At 42.6% G+C, this 15,038-nt stretch overlaps 1 protein-coding gene across 14 annotated transcripts in view; it reads left to right on the top strand.

Annotated features, from left to right (window-relative positions):
- Nucleotides 1-6,854, top strand: part of LOC109865595 (neurexin-1a-like) — a 78,398-nt gene extending 71,544 nt beyond the window's left edge. For 5 of the 14 annotated variants that reach the window (XM_031799589.1, XM_031799582.1, XM_031799593.1 and 2 more), the window contains 5 exons: nt 507-626; nt 701-882; nt 1,410-1,581; nt 3,572-3,661; nt 6,381-6,851. In XM_031799589.1, coding sequence (XP_031655449.1) covers nt 507-626; nt 701-882; nt 1,410-1,581; nt 3,572-3,661; nt 6,381-6,712 — 896 coding nt within the window. In that variant the 3' untranslated portion in view covers nt 6,713-6,851. Of the gene's footprint in view, nt 1-506; nt 627-700; nt 883-1,409; nt 1,582-3,571; nt 3,662-6,380 lie in introns of all 14 variants that reach the window. The other 9 variants (XM_031799585.1, XM_031799579.1, XM_031799580.1 and 6 more) reach the window with 5 other exon arrangements.
- Nucleotides 6,855-15,038: the final 8,184 nt, after the last annotated feature.

Raw genomic sequence — 15,038 nt, 5'->3', positions numbered from 1 at the left:
TCTCAGGCAAGACTCATCACGCGAGCCACCTCGGTTACACTCTTGCAGGTACGTGGGTGTGTGGTGTGTTCTGACATGACCTGTCTATGCCACTGTAGTGACATCTTCCCCTCAGCGACATCGTTCCTGTTTAAGTTAGAACACACCCTCTTCACCTCTGTCACTTGGAAGCATGATTCTAATCCCACCCCCTACTTCTAACCCCACCCTCTTCTGTTTGACCCCTCCCTCCCTGTATCTAGCCTACGGCTGGCCAACCTCATGGACAGACAGCTGCTGGATGTGAAGTGAATTGTAATAACAATTCAACAATCCAAAAGGGCTCAACTCTTAAAGGAACTGGTTCACTTAAAATGTGAATGAATATTGTTTTTGCCTTGGCTGTTGTCGACCTATCCAGAGTTTTTAAGGGCTTATTCTGATTATTTTGTTACCTTAAGCATTCTCTGGTTGACATGAGCTTTTCTCGTGAAGAAGCTGAAGGATTTGTCTCTTTGGCTCTTCAGGTCCCAGTACTACCTGTCAGGAAGACTCCTGCGCCAGTCAGGGCGTGTGTTTACAGCAGTGGGAGGGATTTAGCTGTGATTGCAGTATGACATCATTCGGGGGACCGCTCTGCAATGACGGTGAGTCACTTGTTATTTCCTATGTCCTATTTCCTGTTTACTACTTCCTTTTTGAGCCAATTTGTTGTCCACAGCGGGGACCACTTATATCTTTGGTCGTGACGGGGGTGTGATCGTGTACACCTGGCCTCCTAACGAGCGCCCCAGCACACGGGCTGACCGGCTGGCGCTGGGCTTCAGCACACAGCAGAAACACGCTACTCTGCTACGGGTTGACAGCGCCTCGGGACTGGGAGACTACCTACAGCTACAGATAGTAAAGACTACACTGACCTCTACAGAATCACTGCACTCTGTCCTCCTCAACTCAGCACTCTGCCACACTACCAGCTATAAACCTTTCTCTCTTCCTATCCTCTCTCTCTCTCTCTCTTGCTATTTTGCTCTCTTTCTCTCTCTGTCTCTGTCTCTCCATTTCTCTCTCCATTTCTCTCTCTGTCTCTCTGTCTCTGTCTCTATGTCTCTCCATTTCTCTCCATTTCTCTCTCCATTTCTCTCAATTTCTCTCTCTGTCTCTATGTCTCTCCATTTCTCTCTCTGTCTCTCCATTTCTCTCTCTGTCTCTGTCTCTCCATTTCTCTCTCTGTCTCTATGTCTCTCTGTCTCTGTCTCTATGTCTCTCCATTTCTCTCTCTGTCTCTGTCTCCCCATTTCTCTCTCTGTCTCTATGTCTCTCTGTCTCTGTCTCTATGTCTCTCCATTTCTCTCTCTGTCTCTATGTCTCTCCATTTCTCTCTATGTCTCTATGTCTCTCCATTTCTCTCTCCATTTCTCTCTCCCCAGGATAAAGGAAATATTCGGGTAGTGTTTAACGTGGGGACAGATGACATCAACATTGAAGAGACTGCTAAATCCGTTAATGATGGGAAGTACCACATAGTTCGGTTTACCCGCAGCGGAGGCAACGCAACCCTGCAGCTGGACGACCTGCCAATCATAGAGCGCTACCCCTCAGGTAGGGACCGACCACAGCCAATCACATGACAGGGCTTCGGCTTCTTCCTGAATTAAAGGAAGTGGACTATGTATCGTAACTGTTTCTATCAGTATTAATGTAAAGATGTTGCTTATGTTAATACTACATCATACTACGTTACTATTACCACTTGTGTTATGACTTGCTGAAGACCAAATGTGTATTTTAGGATGTTGTTTTCCCTGTTTAAACATAAAAAAGAAATTTGTAGTCACACTTCCGCTGTTGCCTTGACTCCAGGGAGTCTGTACTGACATGACTGGACATGTATGTTGCTATGTTAAATAGTGTGACACGTAAATGAACCATGTAAACATTTAATACAGATAGCAGTTGTGATTTATTTAAAAAAAGAAAATAATAATAGCCGTTGGGGCATTTGGCCAAACAGCAACACAATAAACATTTAAATGTATTAACTAGACTGGGGGGGAAACGAAGAGGAAAAACTGATTGTATTTATTTTAGCATTGGGTTTTTAAACATTTTATATTGTTGTTGTTATCTTAAGTATTAATCATATATTTTCAGGAGTTATTTAGCGATCTGTTAGCTAAAAGGCTAAACACTAGACAGAGGAATATGAGGGTTGATCTGTTAGCTAAAAGGCTAAACACTAGACAGAGGTATATGAGGGTTGATCTGTTAGCTAAAAGGCTAAACACTAGACGTAGGTGTATGAGGGTTGAGCTGTTAGCTAAAAGGCTAAACACTAGACAGAGGTGTATGGGGGTTGATCTGTTAACTAAAAGGCTAAACACTAGACAGAGGTGTATGAGGGTTGATCTGTTAGCTAAAAGGCTAAACACTAGACAGAGGAATATGAGGGTTGATCTGTTAGCTAAAAGGCTAAACACTAGACAGAGGTATATGAGGGTTGATCTGTTAGCTAAAAGGCTAAACACTAGACGTAGGTGTATGAGGGTTGAGCTGTTAGCTAAAAGGCTAAACACTAGACAGAGGTGTATGGGGGTTGATCTGTTAACTAAAAGGCTAAACACTAGACATAGGTGTATGAGGGTTGAGCTGTTAGCTAAAAGGCTAAACACTAGACATAGGTGTATGGGGGTTGATCTGTTAACTAAAAGGCTAAACACTAGACAGAGGTGTATGAGGGTTGATCTGTTAGCTAAAAGGCTAAACACTAGACATAGGTGTATGGGGGTTGATCTGTTAGCTAAAAGGCTAAACACTAGACAGAGGTGTATGGGGGTTGATCTGTTAGCTAAAAGGCTAAAAACTAGACAGAGGTGTATGGGGGTTGATATGTTAGCTAAAAGGCTAAACACTAGACAGAGGTGTATGGGGGTTGATCTGTTAGCTAAAAGGCTAAACACTAGACAGGTGTATGAGGGTTGATCTGTTAGCTAAAAGGCTAAACACTAGACAGGTGTATGAGGGTTGATCTGTTAGCTAAAAGGCTAAACACTAGACAGAGGTGTACGGGGGTTGATCTGTTAGCTAAAAGGCTAAACACTAGACAGAGGTGTATGAAGGTTGATCTGTTAGCTAAAAGGCTAAACACTAGACAGAGGTGTATGGGGGTTGATCTGTTAACTAAAAGGCTAAACACTAGACAGAGGTGTATGAGGGTTGATCTGTTAGCTAAAAGGCTAAACACTAGACAGAGGTGTATGAAGGTTGATCTGTTAGCTTTAACAGTGATTATCATTATTATTCTCTTGTTTCATCAAACTCTCTAAACCCAGTCAGAGCTGTCTCCTGTCTGTCAGATGTTAAGTAACTGTTTAAATGTCTCTTTAAATCAAAGTCCAAGAACAGAAAGTCGATGTCTGCTTGCTGGTTGCTGCTCATGAACGTAACTCTTATGGAAGTTAATGACAACAGCAACAATGTTCGGACCGACAGGACCTTGGTCAGGACTTTGACTTTCTCTTCAAGGCTGTTTATTTTGTTGTCCAGCTCCTGTGCCAGGTGTAATTACTGTGTTTTCATCTTTAAATTAAAGGCAACATTGATAACGAGCGCCTGGCCATCGCTAGACAGAGAATCCCCTATCGGCTCGGTCGAATAGTTGACGATTGGCTACTCGACAAAGGTAAAAACATTCATTAAAATGCCTTTAAACTTTCAGCTAAAAGTCAACCTGAAGGAAGTTGAAACTGTGACCATCAACTAACATCTAAAATGATAAATCCATAACTAAGTTTAAACGTTATAGTAACTGTTAGAGTATAATATTGTCAGACTGTGTAAACTGTAGTGTAACTGTACTGTTCTGTAATACAGCAATTTACTGTAAACTGTAGATAAAGCGGTAATAATACCAGGTTAAACGGACAATGGGAAGATTCATCTGAATAAATGTGAAACTAATACAGATAAAAATGTACTTGTTTAAGATTTTTCATAATATTGTTTCTCCAATTGTAAACATTTAAAGTGTTCACTAAAGCATATATCAATGTTGAACATCATAATCTGTATAGTCAAAGTAAAGTTCAGAACTAGATATTACATGTATGACTTGAGAGATGTTCAATGCACTGTTTTGTTTCAAATTGACCTCTTAACCCTCAGCAGAGCTCTTTTAAATGCCTGAACTCCCTTTAACTGTGACCAGAGACAAAGCTATGACCTGTGTGTGCTTCATAGAGCTTCATATGTCTTCATAATGCTTCCTTCATTGGGCTTCTTAAGGCTGTAATAACCATATTTGAGGATAATCATTCGATATGTCAACATGATGACTCTAACCTAACACCATGCTTACAACACCCTAACACCATGCTTACAACAACCTAACACCATGCTTACAACACCCTAACACCATGCTTACAACACCCTAACGCCATGCTTACAACAACCTAACACCATGCTTACAACAACTTAACACCATGCTTACAACAACCTAACACCATGCTTACAACACCCTAACACCATGCTTACAACAACCTAACGCCATGCTTACAACAACCTAACACCATGCTTACAACAACTTAACACCATGCTTACAACAACCTAACACCATGCTTACAACACCCTAACACCATGCTTACAACAACCTAACACCATGCTTACAACAACATAACTCCATGCTTACAACAACCTAACACCATGCTTACAACTCATTAACACCATGCTTACAACAACCTAACACCATGCTTACAACACCCTAACACCATGCTTACAACACCCTAACACCATGCTTACAACACCCTAACACCATGCTTACAACACCCTAACACCATGCTTACAACACCCTAACACCATGCTTACAACAACCTAACACCATGCTTACAACATACGTACAACATGCTAACAACATGCTTACAACATGCTTACATCATGCTAACAACAGACTTACAACATGCTTACAACATGCTTATACCCTGCTAACAACACGCTTATGACATGCTAACATCCTTACAACACCCTAACACCATGCTTACAACACCCTACACCATGCTTACAACAACCTAACACCATGCTTACAACACCCTACACCATGCTTACAACACCATAAAACCATGCTTACAACACCCTAACACCATGCTTACAACAACCTAATACCATGCTTACAACAACCTAACACCATGCTTACAACAACCTAACACCATGCTTACAACACCCTACACCATGCTTACAACAACCTAACACCATGCTTACAACACCCTAACACCATGCTTACAACAACCTAACACCATTCTTACAACAACCTAACACCATGCTTACAACAACCTAACACCATGCTTACAACAACCTAACACCATGCTTACAACACCCTACACCATGCTTACAACAACCTAACACCATGCTTACAACACCCTAACACCATGCTTACAACAACCTAACACCATGCTTACAACACCCTACACCATGCTTACAACAACCTAACACCATGCTTACAACACCCTAACACCATGCTTACAACAACCTAACACCATGCTTACAACAACCTAACACCATGCTTACAACAACCTAACACCATGCTTACAACAACCTAACACCATGCTTACAACACCCTACACCATCCTTACAACAACCTAACACCATGCTTACAACACCCTAACACCATGCTTACAACAACCTAACACCATGCTTACAACACCCTAACACCATGCTTACAACACCCTAACACCATGCTTACAACACCCTAACACCATGCTTACAACAACCTAACACCATGCTTACAACAACCTAACACCATGCTTACAACACCCTAACACCATGCTTACAACACAATAACACCATGCTTACAACAACCTAACACCATGCTTACAACACCCTAACACCATGCTTACAACACAATAACACCATGCTTACAACAACCTAACACCATGCTTACAACAACCTAACACCATGCTTACAACAACCTAACACCATGCTTACAACAACCTAACACCATGCTTACAACTCATTAACACCATGCTTACAACTCATTAACACCATGCTTACAACAACCTAACACCATGCTTACAACAACCTAACACCATGCTTACAACAACCTAATACCATGCTTACAACACCCTAACACCATGCTTACAACACCCTACACCATGCTTACAACACCCTAACACCATGCTTACAACAACCTAACACCATGCGTACAACAACCTAACACCATGCTTACAACAACCTAACACCATGCTTACAACAACCTAACACCATGCTTACAACAACCTAACACCATGCTTACAACAACCTAACACCATGCTTACAACAACCTAACACCATGCTTACAACTCATTAACATCATGCTTAATGTGTGTATTATCATCACACGACGACGCCTATGTATGCGTGTGTGTGTCCAGGCCGCCAGCTGACCATCTTCAACAGCCAGACGACGGTGACGGTAGGAAGAGGAAAGGAAGCAGGTCAGTTCCAGGGTCAGATGGCCGGTCTCTACTACAACGGACTGAAGATACTCAACATGGCCGCCGAGGGACACGCCCACATCCGCCTGGAGGGCAGCACACGATTGGTTGGGGACATGCCCTCCTCCTCCATCACTCCCCAATCCAGCGCTGCTGCCGGGGGCAACCGATTAGATCCCGCCTCCAATGCCGGCGACATCACCACGACAACCGCCACAAATAAGAAGCAAGGAGGAGGAACTACGCAGCAGGTAGGAAACGAACTATGACGCTATCTAAGGCATAAACAGGATAACTTAGCTATTCGTAACCTCACACATAGATTTTTATAAAACAATTATTTCACCTTTATTTAACAAGGCAAGTCAGTTCGGGAAATAAATTCTTATTTACAGTGGCCTACCCTAGTCAAACCCTAACAACGCTGGGCCAATTGTTCACCGCTCTATGGGACTCCCAATCACGGCCGGTTGTGATACAGCCTGGAATCGAACCAGGGTCTGTAGTGTGACGCCTCTAGCACTGAGCTGCAGTGCCTAAGACCGCTGCGTCACTCGGGAGCCCCAAATAGATACCATATACAGTGCCTTCAGAAAGTATTCATACCCCTTGACTTATTTTTGTGTTACATTTTGTTGCGTTACAGCCTGAATTCAAAATGAATTAAATTGTTTTTCATGCTCACCCATCTACACACAATAACCCATAATGACAAAGTGAAAACATCTTTTTAGAAATGTATTGAAAATGAAATACAGAAATATCTCATTTACATACAGTACCAGTCAAAAGTTTGGACACACATCTCATTCAAGGGTTTTTCTTAATTTTTTTTATTTTCTACATTGTAGAATAATAGTGAAGACATCAAAACTATGAAATAACACATATGGAATCATGTAGTAACCAAAAAAGTGTTAAAGAAATCAAAATATATTTTCGATTTTAGATTCTTCTTTGCATTGATGACAGCTTTGCACACTCTTGGTATCTCTCAACTAGCTTCACCTGGAATGCTTTTCCAACAGTCTTGAAGGAGTTCCCACATTTGCTGAGCACTTGTTGGCTGCTTTTACTTCAATCTGCAGCCCAACTCATCCCAAACCATCTCAATTAGGTTGAGGTCGGGTGATTGTGGAGGCCAGGTCATCTGATGCAGCACTCCATCACTCTCCTCCTTAGTCAAATAGCCCTTACACAGCCTGGAGGTTTGTTGGGTCATTGTCCTGTGGAAAAACGAATGATAGTCCCACTAAGCGCAAACCAGATGGGATGGTGTGTCACTGCAGAATGCTGTGATAGCCATGCTGGTTAAGTGTGCCTTGAATTCTAAATAAATCACTGACAGTGTCACCAGCCAAGCACCCCCACACCATCACGCCTCCTTCTCCATGCTTCACGGTGGGAACCACACATGGGGAGATCATCTGTTCACCTACTCTCTCACAAAGACATGGCGGTAGGAACCAAAAATACCCAATTTGGACTCGTCAGACCAAAGGACAGATTTCCACCGGTCTAATGTCCATTGCTCGTGTTTCTTGACCTAAGCAAGACCCTTCTTCTTATTGGTGTCCTTTAGTAGTGTTCTCCTCTGAATAGTTGATGTTGAGATGTTTCTGTTACTTGAACTCTGTGAGGAATTTATTTGAGAGAGTCTGAGAGAGGCTAACTCTAATGAACTTATCCTCTGCAGCAGAGGTAACTATGAGTCAGAAATGGATTTGGACTCAAATGTGTGCTGCAATGAGCTGTGTTAACCTGCTATGAGCTGCTATGACCACCGCTTGTCTGCTATGGCTAGTCAGGAGGTTATGATGATGAACGGGCTCTCTGTGTGGAGAGGGATTCTGGGTCATGAAATGTTCTGCCATGCTCTGAATTTTTTTTTTATCCAATGATGCGAGTTGCCATGGAGATAGTGAACCCTCTCTCTCTTTCTGTTGTGCTCCATAGTGTATAGCTCCTCTGGGTATAGGCTGCCAGCTGTCTCAGACATAAATAATGGAATACAGAGCTGTGAGCCTCAGGCATCAATAATGGATCTGGATGGATGGATGGATGGATGGATGGAGGGAGGGTTTAAGTGACTGAGTGAGACACAGGCTGAATCCCAAATCACTCCCTTCCCCTCGCCCTTCGGCCCTCCATTGGCGCTTTCACGTGCACCTCCGCCATATGCACAAGTGTCCAAATGCTGAAGCAGTGAAAATGATACAGGGTGTAGTGGCTAATTAGACCCTCTTCAACGCTGCAGGCTTCAAAGCTAAGTGCTATCCCCTTACCTACAAAACAACGGAGAGGTGTTCCTAATTATATGTCACATGCATTTGTTTATGTCGGATTTGGAGACTTGACACATGTAACAGATGAAATACCTCCCAAATGAAATGTTTAACTGTTACTAATCTTTACATCTGGGGGGATTTGTGCAATAGAATTTCATGCTCATTTTATTATTTAAAAGTGGAACATGAATTGCATCATTCAAAGCACCAGTGTGTCCCGACGTTGATGGGTTTACTGATCCCCTCTCCACTCTCTGGAAGTCACTCTGAGCAACACGTGACACCGGAGGGCCCTCAGAGCGAGTTGGTAGGGGCGAGGCGGTGGTTTGAGATTCACCGACAGTGTTGCTCTTTACACCTCAGATGTGTGTGTGTGTGTGTGTGTGTGTGTGTGTGTGTGTGTGTGTGTGTGTGTGTGTGTGTGTGTGTGTGTGTGTGTGTGTGTGTGTGTGTGTGTGTGTGTGTGTGTGTGTGTGTGTGTGTGTGCAGCCGGTGGTATACCAAGATAGGAATTAGGTCATATGTATGCTTGATATGGTGCAGTGTGTGTGTGTTTTCTTCCTGAATTTAGTGAGAGTCCCTCCTATGAGTCTGAATTATTAATAATGTTGAAGAGTGTCAACTCTGTCTCACTCTGCTCAATTTAGTTTGGATGTTTTTCTGTGTGTGTGTGTGTGTATGCTTGTGTGCGTGCGTGTACGTGTGTGTGTGTGCGTGTGTTTTATGGGTAGAACCAACTATAGCAACCTCAGACCCCCCCCCTCTCTCGCTCTGTCTCCTCTTGCTCTCTCTCTCTCTCTCTCTCTCTCTCTCTCTCTGTCAGCAGTGATAGGTAGTTAGTGTATCAGTACATCTCCTATTCTCTCCTCGTTTCTCCACGCTGACAGAGCTGCTGCTAACCGATGTGTGTGTGTTTCTGAAGACAGTGGCAGAGCAGTGTGTGTAAACCGTGTGTGTGTGTGTGATGTGATGTGTGAGCTAGGCAGTCAGGCAGGCATGGACGCTCGTTGGCATTGTTCAGCTGATCAGGTACTGATTTTACTCCTTCAGCATGATCACATCTTCCTCCTTCAGTTCATCTCTCTCTCATTCCCTTTTCTTTTCTCTCTCTCCCTTTCTTTATCTGTCTCTCACTCGCTCTCCCTTTCATTATCCATCTGTGCTGGAAGGCAGCATGCATCACTGCCAGACAAAGAGAGGGAGAGATAAGGCTTTAGAGGAGAGACGGAGAGGCGGAGAGACAGAGCGATAAAGAGGAGATGAGGCTATAGGAAGAGGTTGGCATTGTTCAGGAGTGCAAGTGTGGAACAGACTTTTAATTGGCTCACTTTTAATTGACAACTTAAAAGGGTGGCTGTAGTTTGATTGACAGGTCTGTAGTTTGATTGGCATATGAGTAGAGGTCAGCTGAGGAAACAGTTCCCTTTTGATTAGATGGAAAATGTTGAATCAACTTGGGTTCTAATGGTATTGAAAGGCTGTCTTTAGTTATACCAGTTTGATCAAATCAAATCACATTTTATTGGTCACATACACATATTTAGCAGATGTTATTGGTCACATACACATATTTAGCAGATGTTATTGCGAGTGTAGCGAAATGCTTCGTTCCTAGCTCCAATAGTGCAGTAATATCTAACAATACACAACAATGCACATTTAAAAAGTAAAAGAATGTAATTAGGAAATATAGTAATATTAGGACGAGCAATGTTGGAATCCGGAGTATATATATATATATATATAGTACCAGTCAAAAGTTTGGACACACCTACTCATTCAAGGGTTTTCTATATGTTTTTATATTTTCTACATTGTAGAATAAAAACTATAAAATAACACATGGAATCATGTAGTAACCAAAATAGTGTTAAACAAATTAAAATATATTTTATTTTTGAGATTCTTCAAAGTAGCCACCCTTTGCCTTGATGACAGCTTTGCACACTCTTGGCATTCTGTCAACCAGCTTCATGAGGTCTCCTGAGGTCTCCTGGAATGCATTTCAATTAACAGGTGTGCCTTGTTAAAAGTTCATTTGAGGAATATTTTCCTTCTTAATGCGTTTGAGCCAATCAGTTGTGTTGTGACAAGATAGTGGTGGTATACTGAAGATAGCCCTATTTGGTAAAATACCAAGTCCATATTATAGAAAGAACAGCTCAAATAAGCAAAGAGAAATTACAGTCCATCATTACTTTAAGACATGAAGGTCAGTCAATCCTGGAAATTTCAGTGCAGTCGCAAAAAACCATCAAGTGCTAGGATGAAACTGTCTCTCATGAGGATCGCCACAGGAAAGGAAGACCCAGAGTTGTCTGCTGCAGAGGATATGTTCATTAGAGTTAACTGCACCTCAGATTGCAGCACAAATAAATGCTTCACGGAGTTCAAGTAACAGACACATCTCAACATCAACTGTTCAGAGGAGACTGCATGAATCAGGCCTTGCTGCAAAAAAAACACTACTAAAGGACACCAATATGAAGACAAGACTTGCTTGGGCCACGAATCACGAGCAATGGACGTTAGACCGGTGGAAATCTGTCCTTTGTTCTGAGTCCAAATTTGCGATTTTTGGTTCCAACCGCTGTGTCTTTGTGAGACGCAGAGTAGGTGAACAGATGATGTCCCCATGTGTGGTTCCCACCGTGAAGCATGGAGGAGGAGGTGTGATGGTGTGTGGGTGCTTTGCTGGTGACACTGTCAGTGATTTATTTAGAATTCAAGGCACACTTAACCAGCATGGCTTTCACAGCATTCTGCAGCAATACACCATCCCATCTGGTTTCTGCTTAGTGGGACTATAATTTGTTTTTCAACAGGACAATAAACCAAAACACACCTCCAGGCTGTGTAAGGGCTATTTGACCAAGAAGGAGTGTGATGGAGGGCTGCATCAGATGACCTGGCCTCCACAATCACCCGACCTCAACCCAATTGAGATGGTTTGGGATGAGTTGGACCGCAGAGTGAAGTAAAAGCAGCCAGCAAGTGCTCAGCATATGTGGGAACTCCTTCAAGACTGTTGGAAATGCATTCCAGGAGACTATCTCTTGAAGCTGTTTGAGAGAATGCCAAGAGTGTGCAAAACTGTCATCAAGGCAAAGGGAGGCTACTTTGAAGAATCTCAAATATAACATTTATTTTTATTTGTTTAACACTTTTCTGGTTACTACATGATTCCATATGTGTTATTTCATAGTTTGGATATGTTCACTGTTATTCTACAATGTTGAATATAGTAAAATTTTTTTTTTATAAATAAGAAAAACCCTTGAATGAGTAGATGTGTTCAAACTGTGTGATTGGATGTATATACATTACAGACAGAATATGGATAGAATATTAAATATATCTGAAGAATATTATATGTACAAAATTAGTTAAATAGGATGGCCTTGACTAGAATACAGTATATACATATGAAATGAGTAAAACAGTATGTAAACATTATTAAAGTGACCAGTGTTCCATGTCTATGTGCATAGGGCAGCAAGCCTGTAAGGTGCAGAGAGATGGAAGATTACAGTAACAGGTATCACATTAATCTAAAGAAACACATCTGCTTACAGATGTGATTTTTGATTTGCTAATTAGCAAAAGTGAAATCTATCACATCGTTGCAAGAAGTACCTGGCTGATGTAGTAATTCATTTGATGTTAGCTTGTATAGTGCTTTTGTGCTAGACTTGTGTCGTGCTGCATTTCGGTTATCTTGGGACGCGTATTCGTCAAAATATTTTTCGCCCATTTCTTTTGTGAGGTTTTTATGGATTCTAGTCCTCTTCTATGTTGGGTTCTAGACCTGTTCTATATATCTGGTTCTGCTGTTCTCTCCTGTCTCAGTACAGAGGTTAGTTATGACTACTGCAATGCATCACACTTCCATTTTAATTCATCACTGACTCTGTGTGGCTTTAACACATGCACACACACACACGTTTATGCACACACACATTTCTCAGCTGTAAAGTCGATGTTTGAGTCTCGCTCATGAATATGATTAGCATGATGTTAACTTAAGTTGCACCACTTTGTCTCCTTCCTTCTTTTCTTATGACTGTCCTTATGCTGTCCTTTCTCCCTCTCCCTCCATTACTCTCGCTTTCCTCCATCTCGCTCTCTCTCCCAACATAGCTCTTTCTTTTTCTCTCCCTTCCTCCAACACTACATTCCTCCATCTCTCTCTCTCTCTCTCTCTCCTCTCATCTCTCTCCCTCTCTCTCTCCTCTCTCCCCTCTCCTCCTCCTCTCTCTCTCCTCTCCCGCTCTCTCTCTCTCTCTCTCCATCTCCTCCCGCTCCTCCCTCCTCTCTCTCTCCTCTCTCTCTCCCTCCTCTCCCCCTCCCTCTCTCTCTCTCCTCTCTCTTCTCTCCCTCTCTCCCTCTCATCCGCTCTCTCCCTCTCTCTCTCTCCTCTCCTCTCCCTCTCTCCCCCTCACCTCCTCTCTCCTCCTCTCTCTTCTCCTCTCTCTCTCTCGCTCCTCTCTCTCTCCCTCTCCCTCTCTCCTCCCACCTCTCCCTCCTCTCTCTCCCTCTCTCTCCTCCTCTCTCTCTCCGCCTCTCCCTCCGCCTCTCCTCTCCCTCCCCCTCTCTCTCTCTCTCTCTCTCTTCTCTCTCTCCCCTCTCTCTCCCTCTCTCCACCTCTCTCCCTCCTCCTCCCCTCCTCTCCTCTCTCTCTCTCTCTTCCCTCTCCTCCTCTCTCTCCCTCTCCTCCCTCCTCTCTCCTCTCTCTCTCCTCCCTCTCTCCTCTCTCTCCTCTATGCTCTATATCTGAAGTAAAGAAAAAGCATTGAGCTGTGGTATTGTTCATAAAAGTGTTTGTTTAGCCTTTTAATTTTATACATTTTATACCGTATTTTACTTTTATTTTTATTGTTGCAGTTCTTTGAAGAACATAAAGCGGACAATTATTATGAAAAATAGTTTTGAAGATCTAACGAGTCAATAAAATATTACCCAAGTGAAGTTACCCTGATTTCTATTCTAAAATATTAAAATAAGTGCAGTTATTTTGATACATTTCCTGCAAAACACTCAATTTCTTTATCTCTCCCTCTAACCCATTCTCTCTCTTTCTCTCCTCCACGTTCTCACTCAATCACTACCTGACCTGCCTCTCTCTCTCCCATCTCCATCTCTCGTTTCTTCTCTCCCTTATGGTGAAGGTTGACAGTGCAGTTTTGCTTTCATCACTGTGGACCCTTTAATTTCTCTCTCTCCATATCTCTATCTACCTCTCTCTCTCTATCTACCTCTCTTTCTCTCTCTCTACCTCTTTCTCTCGCTCCCTCCCCCACTTTCTCTCTACCTCTCTCTCGCTCCCTCCCTCCCCCTCTCTCTATCTACCTCTCTTTCTTTCTCTCTCTATGTACCGGTACCTCTCTTTCTCTTTCTACCTCTTTCTCTCACTCCCTCCCCCTCTTTCTCTCTCTACCTCTTTCTCTCGCTCCCTCCCTCCCCCTCTCTATCTACCGCTTTCTTTCTCTCTCTCTCTACCTTTCTTACTTCCCTCTTTCTCTCTCTCTTTATCTTCTCTTTCTCTACCTCTTTCTCTCACTCCCTCTCTTTCTTTCTCTATCAACCTCTCTTTCTCTCTCTATCTACCTCTTTTTCTCTCTATGTACCTCTCTTTCTCTCTCTACCTCTTTCTCTCTCTCTACCTCTTTCTCTCTCTCTTTATCTACCTCTCTTTCTCTCTCTACCTCTTTCTCTCACTCCCTCTCTATCTACCTCTTCTTCTCTCGCTCTTTCTCTCCCTCATCCATTACCTTATGAAAGGTTTGTAAATGTGTTATTATATAAGGACCAAATGATCTGGGGTCCTTGACCACAACATACACACACAGCCCTCCAGCCCCGGAACAATACGGGTGCATGGAGAGTGGGGAAGAGAGTAGGATGATATAGAGGGATGTAGGGAGAAGAGAATGGAGGAGGAGGACAGAAGACAGTGTGTGAATGCATGTAGGAGAGTAGTGTAATGGAACGTTCCACATTCTTCCCTTTAGACATAAACACAGTACATTCAGAAAGTAAACTTATGTAAATGTAATATATTTTATTTATAAGAAATTTGAAGGGGAAAAAAAATCAAAAAAGCTGTTTTAGCTTTGTCATTATGGAGTATAGTGTGTAGAAGGATTAGTATTTTAAAAAATGTATCTATTTTAGAATAACATGCTGACCACACCGCTTAGAATAAGGCTGTAATGTAACAAAATGTGGAAAAAGTCCAGGGGAATGCAGTGTACAGTATATTCAGACTTCAGGGCCTCTTGCCAGCTTTAATGTGGCTCGTGGTCCA

This window comes from Oncorhynchus kisutch, linkage group LG20, assembly GCF_002021735.2.
Source record: "Oncorhynchus kisutch isolate 150728-3 linkage group LG20, Okis_V2, whole genome shotgun sequence".
In the NCBI taxonomy this organism is placed as follows: domain Eukaryota; kingdom Metazoa; phylum Chordata; class Actinopteri; order Salmoniformes; family Salmonidae; genus Oncorhynchus; species Oncorhynchus kisutch.
Note: the sequence above shows the minus strand (reverse complement) of the source record. Positions and strands in the feature narration are given on the sequence as shown.